The sequence below is a fragment of the Callorhinus ursinus genome, unplaced genomic scaffold, assembly GCF_003265705.2.
Source record: "Callorhinus ursinus isolate GAN/ISIS: 27379988/994484 unplaced genomic scaffold, GSC_fseal_2.0 scaffold48, whole genome shotgun sequence".
In the NCBI taxonomy this organism is placed as follows: Eukaryota; Metazoa; Chordata; class Mammalia; order Carnivora; family Otariidae; genus Callorhinus; species Callorhinus ursinus.
The window spans coordinates 3,129,618-3,145,486 of record NW_027397110.1 but is presented as its reverse complement, the minus strand read 5'-3'; the positions used below and the strand labels follow the sequence as shown (position 1 = coordinate 3,145,486).

The 15,869-nt window shown below is 56.8% G+C and overlaps 1 protein-coding gene across 4 annotated transcripts in view; it reads right to left on the bottom strand.

The window, feature by feature from the left end:
* The window catches only part of CELSR1 (cadherin EGF LAG seven-pass G-type receptor 1), a 136,742-nt gene that overhangs the window by 78,980 nt on the left and 41,893 nt on the right, over window positions 1-15,869 (bottom strand). For all 4 annotated transcript variants that reach the window (XM_073882615.1, XM_073882616.1, XM_025882031.2 and 1 more), the window contains exon 2: window positions 4,243-4,881. In XM_073882615.1, coding sequence (XP_073738716.1) covers window positions 4,243-4,881 — 639 coding nt within the window. The remainder of the gene's footprint in view (window positions 1-4,242; window positions 4,882-15,869) is intronic.

Below are 15,869 nucleotides of genomic sequence, written 5' to 3'. Positions count from 1 at the left end.
GAAGGGACTCTCCTGTCCCCCCCCAGCTCGGTGACAAAAGTAGCAAAGATACTGCTTTGAGCACAATACAGAAGGGACCCCAGGACGTCTTCTCTGGCCTACACGGATGAACGGGCCAGGCCGGGTCACCCCTGACTCCATCATCTGTGCACCAGCACTGATTAAGCACCTTCTGTGTGCCCAGCACCGAGGAGGGAGCAGACTGCACCAAGCAGACATGGTGGGGGGCGTGCTGTGATGAGGGGGCACAGATGGGGGGAAGACGTCAGGGGAAGGTGCACTCCACACACAGGGCCTGCAGTGAGAACAGCATGTTTCCGGAAGGCCAGCAAAGGGCCGTCGGAGACCATGCACGAGAGCAGCGGGGCCCTAGGAACCTTAAGCGGCGTCGACGTGACCAGGGCACCTGTAACCGGCCTGTCCGGGCACTCCACGACTAGCGACTGGCAGGGCGGGAGAAGCAGGGCTGAGAAGGGGACACAGGACGTAAAGGCACAATCGTCGGGACGTGGCTGCCGATGAGCCATGGGGGGCGCCGGGGGGTGTCTCCTGTGAGCCCAGGGAGGACGAGCCTGGCCTGCCTGAGATCCCTGGTCCCCCCACCCAGCCCTGCCCCTTGGTGTTCTGGAAAACTGGGTGACAACTGTCCCCACCTCGTGGGCCTGTCGGAGACACAGGAGAGGGTTCCGCCGCCGGCGGCGAGCGCCACTACGTTAGCAGGTGAGGGAACAGACGCAGAGGCAACAGCACCGCGATTTGGAGTCAGGCCCTGGTTCAATCAGGTCCAGTGTCTCCGGGAAGGAACAGCATCCTGCCGGCCCCTCGGGCAGTGAGTGGGGTGACGGCTCTCAGCGGCTGGCCCAATCAGTGTCACCGCACTCCACCGCCATCACGCTTCCTGCAAGAAGCTGGGACACACCTGCAGGAAGGGCCAGGTCAGCAGCGAAATGGGGCAGCCCGGCCGTGCTGCCCCCGACGAGTCCACCGGGTGGGCGAGCCGGAGCCCAGAAGCAGAGCACTGGGCTGGAGTCCTGCCTCACCACGCGGCCGGCGGCAGGGGACTCCTCCACTCCTGCACACACTCGCTGGCAGGCCGGCTCTCTGTGTGGGGCCGTCCTGGGCGCTGTGGGCGCCGGGCAGCATGCCTGGCGTCCACCCCCCAGCACCAAAAGTGTCCTCGGGTGGGCGCCTGGGTGACTCAGTACGTCGAGTGTTCTTTTGATTTCGGCTCAGATCATGATCTCAGGGTCGTGGGACGGAGACCCACGTAGGGCTCCAGGCTCAGGACAGAGTCTGCTTGGGATTCTCTCTCCCTCTGCCCCCCTCCCCCCACTCATGTGCGCGCGCCCTCTCTCTCTCTCTCTCTCTCTCTCTCTCTCTCTCTCTCAAATAAATAAATAAAATATTTTTAAAAATGTCCTCAGGTAGCGCCAGATGTCCCCGGGGGCAGAATCACCTCGTTTAGAGCCACTGGGCTAGACGCTGTACCGTGCTGCACCGCAGTCTCCCCGCTTATAAACGGGGCCTATTGCTGATGCGGGGATTGGGGTACCACACGTGGGGTCACCTGGAACAGCACGGCACACCGAAGGCTCGTGACTCTTGGCCGCAAGTTACTGCTGTCCTGAGAGGCACAGAAATAAGGGGATCTACACCCAAAGTGACCGCAGAGCAACCAACACATAAACACGGCACCGAGGAAGTTGGGAAACCTTCCGGAACCTTCCCGGAGCAGGGGACAGCTCGTTCGGTGGCATCTGCCGGGCTCAGGAGGAACCCAGGAGACAGCGTCCACGACAACTTCAGCCATTCTGTCCTGCTCTTCTGGGAGTGGGGCCGCCCTCCCCCATGACGACGGTGCATCTGTCCCCGGGGCCTGGCCGCTGCTCTGGGGCCAGCGTGCATCGAAGAATAACGCAGGAGAGCTGCCAGGGGTGTCCTCCCCAAACTCATGGAGCTTCTCCTGAGATTAACTGACACCCTCCCTTGCCCAGCCCATCTCCTGTCCGGCGGCGGCACGGGAAGTCGGGGTCTTCCGGGGGCCTTGGGCTGCTTCCAGCTTCCCCGCCGCAGCCGGGGCTCAGCTTACCGGGGAGCAGGTAATGAAACCCTCGCGATGACAGGGCTGCCTTCAGCGCCAGCAAATGAGCACAATTACCGCCCGCAAGAGAAGGAGGGTTCAAAGGGAGAAAGGGAGACCCAGAGGAAGGGGGACCGAGAACAACCAGTCTGAGCCCGTCTTATCTCTGAGGGAAGCCCATGTGATGATTTGAGGGCCAGAGACCCTCAAACGAGGCCACTGCCAATCACGGCATCTCAGCGGGCCTCCTGGCAATGACACACCGGGCCATTCCCGGTCCTTACTTCTGTAGCAATGACTCCCGTGATGAAAACGAAATCTACAAACTTTGGAAGGCCCTTCCACCCAGCGCGTCAGACCCTCTGAGGAGGGCCTCGGGGGTCCACAGGTCCCTAGCAGCCTCAGTTTACCCAGCCCAGACATGGCCCCACGCTTACGTCCAGGCTTCCCCATCACCAGCCACTGGCACACCGCGTCAGCCACTTCAGAGGAGGCTGAGAGGCCAGCTCACCACAGTGAACGGGGGCGGAGAGGCAGGCACCTGCCACCACCATGTGGTGAAGCTCCACGGAGCTCCACGACAACCCAGGGCAGGGAGGAGTGGGGGAGAGGGGCGCTCGGCCCAGGCCTCACAGCACAACCAGAGTCCCGACAACGTCGGCAGGAACTGGGGGGCCCAGGGTTCTCCTTAGCCTCCCTTCCCCACTCACCACCACACCCCAGTGTGGCCGGGAGTTCGGGGCTAACACTCAGGGAGACAGTGGGGGAGACGCCTCTGGACCCCGACGGGACAGACAGAGGGACAGCCAGCCACAGTGGGCAGGGGGGGGGGAGGACATGGCGGGCAAGCAGGTACCTTTCCCACCGTGCTGTGCCGCCGATTACAGCCAGGCGGGGGCTCAGACCCAGCACGCCGGGGCGCGCACGCCCATCTCCTCCGCCCGCCAGACGTCCTCTCTCCCTCCTCTTCTGATGCAGAGCACCGGGCACAGCCGTTTCCCGCTCTCTGTGCCTCCCATCCCCGGGCTACTCTCTCTTCCTCCTTCATAAATACCAGCTAATACCGTAAACCCCTGTTCTAAGCCCGGTGAACTGTGTCCTGTCCCACACAAGCAGAGAACGGCTTCTCGGCTGTTGATACTCAACAGGACAGGCGAGGCCACGGTCCATATTAGAATCGCAAAGCCACCTCCGGTATGATGAGGTCCCCCATGATCCCAAACGGCTTTCCCAAATGCCAGGCTGCTCACCATCAGGCCGCTAGAAATCTGTTTCTCAAACGGGCCATAATCTTACGTAAGCCGCGATGGATGGCCAAGGCAAGGTCGTGCATTTCTATCCCGCTCTGCCTACATGTTTGCAAAGACAATCGTTGGCTGCCCTTGGAGCAATTCGTCTTTGCGACTATTCAGGATGTCTCAAGGCAAGTGTACCTTCAAGGCAGAGAAAGTGAGTCATCTCTACAGGGACAACGGGGCATGAAAAACGAACACCGTCTTTCCAGACCCAAACGATTAACGGCTCAGCACTCGACCCCGGTGACACCGTTTACATAACCAATTAAACCTGAAAGCCGGAATAAAGTCCTTCCAATTTGAAGCCACTTTAGAGGAGTGCATGTTGCTTCACGCAAGTGGGTTTTTGGGTGGCTCTCACGCTATAATCTTCCTCACCAAGAGGGTGACTCCAGGGACGGCTGGGTGGCTCAGTCGGTTAAGCATCTACCTGCGGCTCAGGTCATGATCCCGGGGTCCTGGGATCGAGTCCCACATCGGGCTCCCTGCTGAGCAGGGAGCCTGCGTCTCCCTCAGTCTCTGCCTGCCCCTCCCCCTGCTCATGCTCCTTCTCTCCCTCTCTGACAAATAAATAAATAAAATCTTAAAACAAAAAAAAAGAGAGTGACTCCAATCACCTGGGGTCTACCGCAACCTCGGGGCCTTGGTGGGAAACCCGCCTCCTGCCCGCGTGCCACTAAGTGGATGCTGCCACCGCATCACACGAGGCCCCACGCCGCACCGGGCCCGCGCCTGGCCCCTGGCCACCTCCCCAGGCAGGGAAGTGGACGGAGAAGGCCGGTCAGAGCCCCAGCGTGCGGACCGCGGCCTGGCACCCCGCAGAGAAGGCCCGCCCGCCGCCCAGCCCCGGGAGCCCCCGGCACGTACCGGTGAAGTCCTCCGGACACTCGCAGGTGTAGCCACCCTCGCGGCTGTGGCAACGGCCGTGGGCGCCGCAGGGACTGGAGTAGCACAGGTCGATCTCGGTCTCGCAGTAGTCGCCCGTGAAGCCCGGCGGGCAGCGGCAGCGCAGCCCGGTGATGGGGTGGATGGGCCGGAAGAGCACGGTGGTGGAGCTGATGAAGGGCGCCGAGCTGTCGAACTTGAGCACGGACACACACTTCATGTAGTTCTCACAGGGCTCCCGCAAACAGATGTTGTCGTCGAAGGGCAGCACGCGCTGGGTGGACACGGCCGTCAGCAGCGTCCGGTTCAGGTAGATCTGCTCCTGCAGGTCCTCCGACGGGAAGAACTTGTCGCGGACGCCGCCAGGGAGCAAGGCCGAGAAGGTCACGTTCAGGATGTTGGCGCGGACGTCCGTGTCATTCTGGATGTTGAAGACGAAGACGTCGTCCTTGGTGGTGGACAGCACCGTGGCCACCCCTTCCACGAAGAGGGACAGCAGAGGGGAGAGGAACTTCTCCTGCGACATGTTCTCCAGGCGGACAGTGATGCTATTGGTCAGCATGTCGTCCGTGATGATGGTGACCCGCAGGGTGCAGAGCGCGGCCACGCTATGGATGCCATCTGGGAACACAAAGAGGGTCAGGGTCACTCGGGGTCTCCTGGGCCCCACCAGCCCCACCTGGGAATGGCCTCGGGGGCACTCAGCATGGCAGAAGTGAGCCTGAGCACCCCCAAGCCCCACACCCTACCCCACCAGTGACCAGCCCCCTGACCCCTGCTTTCCAGCCCCCGTTCTCCCTCCACACCCGGCTTCCCAAAACACAGCTCCCATTGAGTCTGTCTTGCTCAAAAGAACCCCACGGACCCCCAACCGCTCAGCAGGACATCCCAGGGCCACCCGCAACCCAGCCCTGAGCCACCCGAGTCCCCCACCGCACACACTTTGCTCCAGACCCATGGGGACACCGAGCCTCATTTACCACCTCCACACCTGTTCCAGACACCGGGAGATCCACTCTGATTCCACCCAACCCCAGCCCCGCTCAGACCCCACAGTGTCCAGGATGGTGCCGTCCAGGTACGGCCTTGGTCTATACTACGGTGATGGTTTTTCTTTCCTTGGCTGTAAGCTATGCATGCCTATGTGCCTGGCACATAGGAGACGCTCAGCAAATGCTGCTTTAGAAAGACACCCACAAGACAGGGTGCACCTCCACCAACACAGGTAAGCAAACCATGAATCGAGGTACTTAGGATTGTGAGACCAGAAAGAGTGGAATATTTTGGTTATGACGCTGGGCGCACCATCGGTTCTGAGCCCAGAATCAGAGGAGCTGTCCAAGGGCTGGCCACAGGGGCTCTCCCCAGGGTGGCTCTGGGGTGGCACCATTAGCCTGCCCAGCACCCCTGACAGGTGCAGCCACCCCACCCAGGGGGCCTTCACCTGCCGCCCAGGCCTCACCCCAAATGTGCTACGGGACCCTGAGAAAAACCTGGCAAAGTTCACATCCTTCTGGCTCAACACAGATTCTGCGTCCCTGCAGCTCTGCCCAATCCTCCCCATCTGCTCCCCCAACCTGCTCCCTGCCTGTGCCCCCAACAAAGGCACCCCCGGGTCCACGGGGCACAGAGCCATCTGTGCAGGCCAGTGAGCCCTGGGGGGGCCCCTCCCACCCTCTCGTAGCTCACAGCCTGGGGGTGCTGCCCCAGGGCGCAGAAGCCACAGGTGGACCCTTCCCCACTTATTTCTGGAAAACCGGGATCACTGAAAGGGCAAGTCACACGACAAAACCCGGGGCCACCTTGTCACTGTGGCCCCAGCACAGTCCCCACAAAGCCCAAAATCACGGGGGACAGAAGCACCGAAGTTTGTGGACACTGGAACTGTTTCTCTTGGGCACTGGAGCACCACGAGCCCCTTCGGGAGGGACCCTGAGTCACAAAACTTGCCCAAACAACAAGAAAATGTAACTGCTGGGGCCCCTGGGTGGCTCAGTCGTTAAGCGTCTGCCTTCGGCTCAGGTCATGATCCCGGGGTCCTGGGATCGAGCCCCGCATCGGGCTCCCTGCTCGGCAGGAGGCCTGCTTCTCCCTCTCCCTCTGCCCCTCCCCCCTGCTCGTGTTCCCTCTCTCGCTGTGTCTCTCTCTGTCAAATAAATAAAATCTTTAAAAAAAAAAAAAAAAAGAAAGAAAGAAAATGTAACTGCTCCCCAGGTCACGGTATCTCCGGGTGCTCCATCTGACGACCACGGCAGACCTGAGACCCTCAGATTCTGAGAAAACCGGCATCCCCCATTTGACAGCCGGAGGGGGCCCGGCTTCCGCCCCACTGACAGCAGCCCAGCTCAGGAGGCCGGGCACCGAGCGCTCTGCGGCTTTTCCATCTCGTCCTCAAGAAAAGCCGGCAGGGCCGAATTTAGAAAGTGGTCTTGATGACCTTGACAGTTTTGAGGATGGCTGTCAGGGTGCTGATATTAGGTGCCTTTTACTTTCCTCTCTATGCTTTCCTGTACCATTTTACTTCACACAGCGGGTTTATCACTGAAAAGCCCATTTGCATTCCGGAAGACGCGGAGCTTGCCTGGGGCTCTCCCCAGCCTCTGGGCAGGCATTTCTTCTGCGGCTGTAAACAACAGCTACGAGCCAGGTTTGCGCGCCCCCAAATCAGGCCAGTGCGATTCCCACTGCTTTCTTCAGCAGAGGTGAGTCACCTCGCTGTCCCCAAGTCAAAGGAGGAAACAGACAGAACAGATGGCAGAATGTGCCATGGCGGCGGGATGCCCACCAGCAGGTGCTTCCCTCAAAGCCACAGATAATACAAGTGAGGTATTGCTCTGCGGGTCTTCGTGGAAGCTACCCTCCATGACCTTGCCCCCTATGGGGGGCCTACCCCCGGGACACTGCAGCGAGAGATCACACTGTGGTCTCCAAGGAGCCGGGAGGTTGCAGGGGACAGGGGACAGAGCCACATTTGCAAGACCTGGTGCCAACACGACCCTAGGAGGCAGCAGGGAGGTGGGGTATCCATGGAGGGATGGTGGTCGTCACTCAGTTGGAGAGGAAACTCCTTCCTGGCACTAAAAGCAAAAAAGAGGGGTACCTGGGCGGCTCAGATGGCTAAGTGTCTGCCTTCGGCTCAGGTCATGATCCCAGGGTCCTGGGGCTCTGTGCTGAGCCAGGAGTCTGCTTGTCCCCTCTCCCTCTGCCCCTCTCCCTGCTTGTGCTCTCCCTCTGTTCTCTCTCAAAATAAATGAATAAAGTCTTAAAAAAAAATAAGCAAAACAGAGGCGAGGCCTGGCACGTCATGGGCGGGAGGGTGTGTCAGGGTCCTGGGGCTGCCGTAACAAAGCACACAGACTGGGCAGCTTAGCCAACATTAATCCTCTCGGTCTGGAGGCCAGAAGTCTGAGATCAGGTGTCCCAGGGTGGTTTCCACCTGGAGCTCCAACGGAGAGTTTGTCCCACGGCTCTCTCCCAGCGGCCGGCGGCTGTGGGCAAACCTTGGCTTGCAGGTACATCTCTCCCATCTCTGCCTGGTCGTCTAGGGGCCTTCTCCCCATGTGTGTCTGTGTCCAAATTCCCCTCTTAAAAGGACACCAGTCGTTGGGTTGGGGCCCACTCCAATACAGGATGAGCTCATCTCAAAGCTTACCTTGCTCACATCTGCACAGACCCTACCTCCAGATAACCTGGCACTCGGGGGTTCCAGGTGAACGTGAACTTGAGGGCATGTTCGTCCATCCAGGACAGATGGCAATGTATGGGGCGGAGGGGCAGGGAGACAAAGCTCCAGAGGCACGTGGAGGTCTTCAACGCTGCTGGCCTCCGGGCTCATGGTGGGGGGTGGATGCAGGAGAAGCATCCTCATGGTGTGGCCTGCCCACAGGCTCCACGGCTGCCTTCAGTGACTCAACGCCAACGTTCTCCCTGGCACCACCCCTGCTGGCCCTCCACAGATGAGGACCCTGAGGAACAGAGAGGCTGACCGACAAGCCCAGCCGAGGTCACCGGGCAGCAAATGGCAGGGCTCCAGCCCATCGGACGGTGCATGGAGGGCCCAGAGGACCGTGGACCTGGCCTAGGAGGGTCCGTCAAGCACACAGGGGAGGAGAGGGCAGTTTCTGAACGCCTGGGGCCCTGGGGACAAGCAGCTAAAGACCAAGCCGGTGCCAGGAGGGGACAAGGCCACTTGTCATGGTTCTCTGCCACCTCACCCCAATGCACCCCAGGGTCTCAGGGAGACAGGGAGACACCTCCAGTTGGTACTGGCAACAGCCTGCCAGGCCTGACCGCGATACCAGCAGTGGCTGAATCCCCAGGGCGCTTTCTTTGAGACAAAGGCTGCTCACCTGTCCCTCATCCCGCCCCTCCTGCGGCCTCAAAACAGGCAGGCAGGGCCTGCTTGGGGCTCCCACCCAAAGCCCGGGGACTTTGAAGGGGTTTTCGGCCGTTCCTCTGTGGGGTTTGTTGTTTCTTTGAGGCCACATTGAGTGCAGACAACAGGTGTGTTGTTTTGATCTGCTACCTGGAGGGCGTCTGGCTTCTCCTCTTGGGGCAACAAAAGCCAAACCTAGAACCTGCATCTAGGGATGTGGGCTCACTGCGTGGGAACAGGGTGTGTCAGACCCAGCGCGCACTCGACCAGCGAAGCTGCTGCGCCCCTGTCCCGTCCACGGAGGAGGGGCCTTCAGGTGTCCCACCAACACCCGCACGCCGCTCACACGTGCTCTCAACACGTCCAAGGGTTGGCAGTGAACTTGCAAGGCACTGAAGAGGCCGATGCGCCTCTGCCTGGCACCAGGGGCTGGAGGTCAAAGAGGGCAGAGCCAGCAGCCCCCTCCTCCCGCCCCATGTGACCTTGGCCTGACAACAGGGAGGGTCTCTCATGACCTCCCAAGGCAGCCCACACCTGGGTTTCTCCTCTGCAATTCCAGTCCTCCTCACTCTACAAATCCACCACTGGAGCCTTCCCTCCAACTGCTGGAGGCGGGTCTTCACAGCCCCTGCCCCACAGGCCCTGGGGCTCATCTCTGGACTCCTACCTGGGGGGCAGCCACACTCTTGCAGGGCTCCAAGCCCGGCCCCTGGTCACAGCGTGCACCCTCCCCGTTAACCACCCCGTTAACCACGGGCGTCCCCCAGCCCACTCTGCCTTCACCTGAAATGACTTTGGGCTCCCCCTTCACCCCTTCCCCTGGTCCCCTCCTTCAGCCGAGCCCATCTGCGAGCCCACGCCCCACTGACCGCTCCCTGCCACAGCTCACAACCCCTCCCCAACCCTGAGCTCGCTCACCACGTCTATGCTGATGGAACCCTCCAGAAGGTGAAATCATAACAGGCCCCATGACCCCACGGGAAGCCTGGGCTACAGAAGCCGTGAGCTGAGACTCTGAGCAAGTGCATTCTTGTCAAGATTAAGAACTTCCAGTTAAGAGTTAAGGGTTAGTTCCCCAAAAAGTTCAACAGAATTAACAGATGACCCAGAATTCCACTCCCCGGCAGAATTCAAAAGACCTGAAAACGAAAATCTACACAAAGAAACAGTACACGAGTAAGAGCATTATTCACAAGAGCCAAAAAGCGGAAACCCAAGCGTCCATCAAAAGAGGAGTGGATAAGCACAGTGTGGTCCACCCCTACAGTGCAATACTAATTGGCCCTAACCAGGCATGAAGAACAGATTCATGCTACAACATGGGTAAGCCTCAAAGACACAGTGAAAAACTCAGACAGCAAAGGCTCGTATTGCATGATGTTATTTATATGAAATGTCCAGAACGGGGGGTTCCATAGAAGCAGAAACCAAACATGGGGTTGCCAAAGGAACAGGCCGTGAGTGCTGGATGGGCACGGGCCTCCTCTGGGGTGAGGAAACATGTGGAATGAGGTGAAGGCGGGCGTATTAACGCTCTGCGGGCATACTAGCGCTCCGAAATGGACACTTTTATGGCTATGGCTCTGAAATGGATACTTTTATGTTGTGTGAATTTCACCTCCACTGAAAACAAGAGGAAAGAAGAGTTAAGGACTCAATGAAAATCTGCTTTATTTTGCATGACGTTACCCAAAGGGGGAAAAAAATATTTTAAAAGACATTTTAAGAACGCTTCCCTAAAGCCATGCCATGGACAGAGTCGGAGATGCGCGGAGGGCCGTGAGGACCTGGAGGAGAGGGGAAGCCGCCCCGGGCCCACTGGCTGGAAGGAGCCCTCTCCCGTGGAACTGCTGGGTTACTGACGGATAGGAGCCTCCCCCAGGGGGGGTTCACAGGGGTGGTAAGTCTTCTCGAGCTTCATAGGAATCACACTGAGAGTTTCCCCAGGAAACATCTCTTGTCCCTGCTGTATTTCAAGGACCGACCGCATGAGGCATAGGAATCTCTGCTGGACAAGATCTAGAAGTCTGGTGGCACTGAACCCCTGGCTGGGATGTGTGGTGGTCGCCCAGCCTGAAGCAGGAAGTTTTGGGACCAGGAGAGAAGGAGCAATGCAGGGGCTCCAGCCCCCAGGCAGGCTTCACGGCCGCCGTGCCCTGACCCAGGGGCCCAGGGCCGCCCTGGGCACACGGCTTCCACCGCCAGTGCCCGCAGCACCCCACCCAGCTGCCCCAACCATGAGCGCTCCAGACACTGTGGACGTCCGCCGGGGACAGGTCATCCCCCGTCAACAAGCCCGCTTGAGGAAGCCACATAAATGTTTCTGGATTCTTCTTCTGGCGAGGAAGCAGCTGGGCTCGGGGCTGAGTGCTCTGTGGGTGTGGCTGCCGGGCCGGCCCGGGGCCTCCCTCTGACAACGGGGCCAGGAGGAAGCCGGTCCAGCCTCACTCTTCCCTGGGGAGCCAGAAAGACCACCCTTGTGCCCTGTCCTAGGAAAACCCGCAAAGTTCCCTGAGGCAAAACACCAGACTGGATCTGAAAGAGCTAGGGAGCCTTACCTTGTTCTCAAACGACACCCTCCAGCAAGACAATGCAGTCCCTGACACATGCCCAGGGACACCCCCATATTCTCCAGCCCTGGACACGTCAAGGAGCGGCTGTCAGCCCAAGAGAGCTGTGAGCCTTAAAGACAAGATTTCTAACAAACACACCAGCGCAACCCAGCCTGCTCGCCGTGGAGCCCAGGGGCCTGCGCAGCCCACCACTAGCCCACAGACTTGGGAGGAACAGTGTGGAACATCCCAGGCTCTGTGCCATCCACCACCCACCTCAAGTTCCTCCTCCAGCCACCTGGATGGTCAGCGGTGGGTGACCCTCGGCCTCCCTGCAGGTGGGTAACATGGGTGAGTGCACGCATGCACCATTCCTCCCTCCTTCTTTGCACCTCTCCTGAGCTGAAGCTCTGCCCATGCACACATGCACGTATTAGCTTAAGAACGCTCCCTTAGCATCATTTAATATTGGAAGTTTCTATTTCCCCAATACACTGTGCTGGACTCGCGTTTGACCCTTGACCCTCACGCTCACCAGCAGTGCCTCTGAAATTCGGACTGCCCTGGGAACCACTGGTGACCAAGTTTAAGGCGCCCCAAGCCCCGCAGGCCCTCCGGAACGGGAAGGCCATAGCGGCTGCCCAGGGTGGTGGGGGGACCACAATCTGGGCCTGGCTCTAGAAGCCTCATGCTCCCCAACCAGGCGCCTCATCTGGGGGAAAACGTCCTCTGATGGCCGAGCAGCAAGCACACACCGCCCATAGTCTCCTGGGAGGTTTGAAAGACGCAGGAGCCAAAGCTGCCTCTGGGCAGCAGATGTGGACCCTGGTGGCGGCTCCAAGGGACAGATGGGCAGGACACTTCTTGCTGCCACTGGACACTTACAGAAATCTTACCAAGGCCGCGTGTGGCAGGCAAAATCATGCCCCCTACCCAAGAGGCTTGGTCCGAAAGCCTGGAACCTGCCAGAATGCTATGCTACGTGGCAAAGGTTAAGGTTGCTGATCAGCAGACCTTAAAATAGGGGAAGCAGCACAGATTTTCCGGGTGGGCCCAATGTAATCACCGGGCCCTTACAGGTGGAGAGGGAGTGGGGAGAAATCAGGAGAGGGAGCTGTGGACAGAGCAGGCTCAGAGAGATGGCCCACTGGCTGTGGAGAGGAAGGAAGGGGCCACCAGCCCAGGAACTCGGGTGCCTGCAGGTGCTGGAAAGGCTGGGAAACTAACTGGCTCCCCCAGGGCCTCGAGACACAGCTCTGCCACGCCTCAGTTCCACCCCAGGGAGGCCCACGTAGGACCTTCAACTCCTGAACTGCATGAGAAGAAACCTGGGTTTGTCTCAAGCCCCCACGTCCAAGTCCGTGGTCATTTGTGACAGCAGCAACAGAAAACTATTACCTCATTCTGTGAGGTTACCACAACCGGGACGCCAAAATCAGACAAGGAGAGCGTGAGGAAGAAGAGTTACAGGCCAACTTTCTCTTAAACACAAACCAACACCTCCTTAAAAAAGGAAAAGGTCAATAAATCTAATAATATATAAGACAAGGCGACCTATCCAGACCAAACTGGGTTTATCTCAGGAATTTAGCACTAGAAAGAAGGTGTTAAGGCAACACCACAACTTCTTTAGAAAACATATTTGCATCTCAGTAAGTAGAGGAAAGGATTCGATAAAATTCTGTAACCCGTCATAATAAAGACTCTTGACAAACACAAAAGAGACTTCCTTAAACCAATGAAGGGCATCCACAAGAGCCCAACAGCAAATAAGACACTCAACAGTGGTACCCACCATCAACATTCCCATCCCACACTGTACTGGAGGCTGAGGTCAGCGCAGGAGAAAGAATGAATGATATGATGAATGAATGAATGAATGAATGGAAAAGAGGAAGACACAACATCATTATTCACAGATACGACTATCAGCATAGAAAACCCCAAAGGCTCTACAGACAACCTGTCTGAACGCACAGGCGCACTCAGCAAGCAGCTAGAGAGAAGAGCAATGCAGAGAAATCAAATGCACTCCTTACGCCAGTCTCACAAAATATAACTTTTAATATGTCTTTTCTAAGAGCAGCAAAAATACATTTCACTTAAGAATAAATCTAATAACATGGAGAGCCTGGGTGGCTCAGTCAGTTAAGCGTCCGACTCTTGATTTCAGCTCAGGTCATGATCTCAGTGTCATGGGATCGAGTTCTGCGTTGGGCTCCTTGCTCAATGCAGAGTCTGCCTGAGATTCTCTCTCTCCCTCTGCCTCGCCCCGCCCCACTCATGCGCACCTGCCCATACGTGCTCTCTCTCAAGCTCTCGCTAAAATAAATAAAATCTTTTTTTAAAAAAAAGAATAAATCTAATAACTGACATAGAAGCCCTTTATAAATAAAAATAGACATTTGCAAAATATTATTGACAGAAATAAAGAACTACCGACAATCACTGATATGGAGAGCCAAGGTGGAAAATGTAGCAGTTCTGAAACTGTAAATGCACAGCCATTCCTACCAAAAATCTCTACAGGGTCCTTCACAGACTAATCTACATGGAAGAGGGACAGGCCAGGAACAGCCCAGGGTGCTCCTGAAGAAAGGGAGGGGTCAAGGTCTATGAGACGCAGGAGTTGGCTTCATCTACAGCAACCAGAGTACGGGCACAGAGCAAACCAACAGACCTATCAACAGCAGAGAGCCCAGAACAGACCTGCATGCACATGCAAACCTGACAGGTAGAGCTGGTGGCAGGGAACGTGGAACTATTCCGTCAAGGGTCCTGAGACCATTGCTTATCTATATGGAGGACAAGATGAAATTGGATCCCTACCTCACACCAAACACAAAAATAAATCCCAGTGAATTAAAGACTTAGGTGTGAAGGCAAAACCAATTTTAGAAGAGATCCTACAAAATTATGTTGATGATCTTGAGGTCGGTAAGGATTCCTTAGGACACATAAAACACAACCTAAAAGGAAAATGTATAATTTCAACAGTAAATACAAGTACTTTTCTAGAAACCTCATTTTAAAAATGAACAACGAGACAAGCCACAAACTGGAACATATCTGACCCTGAAACAAATAAAAAGATGCTCAATATCATTAGTAATTTGAGAAATGCCAACTGAAACCACGAGATACAATTCTACACCCACCAGATTGGCGAAAATTAAGAAGCCAGGCGCCAACAAGTGATGACAATGACAAGGACAAGCAGGGACAGGAAGGCTTGTTCCATTGCTGGAAGGAAGAGCAACTGGTCCAATCACCCTGCAGGACACTGGAAGTTAGCTAAGAGTGGGTAACATTCCTACGCCCGATGGGAATACACATCAGGAGGAGACGTAGTCTCACGGGCCAGGAGATGCACCCAAGAATACCTGAGCTGCTGAACAGATGGACTAACAACCGTATGTCCACAGGATGGAACACAATGCAACAGTGAAAATGACCCGACCACAACTGGGGACACCAATATGGGCGCTAAGGGAAAACGGCGGCTGTAGATGAGGACATACAGGATGGTCCCATTTGTACAAATGCCAGAAATGGCCAGAACAGAACGAGACAGGTCCAGAATCCTTTATCTGAAACCCTTGGGATCAGATGGCTCTGGGATTTCGAATCTGAAATATGGCATGTGTATGGCCGTACAAAGCCGTAGATCCCGCGATCAAATATGTAACACACGTTCGTTGCTGTCCTTTATATCACACATGCATGCATTTTATCTCATTTCCACATCATATCTGAACTCTTCCGGAACAATAAAAATTCCTTAGATGGGAAGGGGGTGGCGTGGAGGATTAAGCACAAAAGGAAAGAGGCAGAAGGGTTTCTGGCTTGAATGGGGACACTGTTCCCAGAGACAGGATGCTCAGGAAGGACGTGAGGTTTTCCCTGTCTGGGGCTTGATGGCTTCAAGAGTGTGGTGGTTTAAAAAAATGGCCACAGGTACTGTGACGACCCCCATGGACAGGCGAGACCTGGGTCCCTTCCCTTTTGAGTCCAGGTGGGCTTCGACGGCTTCAACCAACAGAGGAGGGCAGAGTGCTGCCACGTGACGCCTGGGTCACAAATAGCTGGTCAGGAAAGGCCCCACGCATCTGCCTGGCACTCGCAGACACTCACTGTTGAGACAATCCTGCTCTGCCACTCACCTCTGTGACCCTGGGCAGGTCCCTGAATCTCCCCGTGCCTCAGTTTCCCCCCAGTAAAACCAGGGTGATGGGATCTCCTGCTCCCTCGAGATCTGTGAGGGCTGTCAGAGCCACACACTGATAGATTCCACTCCCCCAAGGCCGAGGGACCGGGAGCCCAGAGAGGCTCAGGGACTGTGCCCAGGGCACACAGCCTTGCAGTGATGGGGATGCAGGTTGCAATCTTCCTGCCATGGCACAGGGAGGAGACCTGGCAGCCTCCATGTGTCTACCTGCTGTTTTACACCAACACTGTACAGAGAGAAAATAATTACTAACTGCAGAGGCTTAATGAGGAGACGGAACTGTAAGGATGTCTAATACCAATAATTTGTACCTATTCAAGAGCAAATGTGCAACAACAAAGGCAAGTGGAATCAACAGCATCAGATACTCCTTCCTTTGCTTCCAGGTAAGGACAAGTGAGCACAGGGAGCCCACAGCAAGACAGAAGTCAGAACACCCCAGCCTCCCAGACCC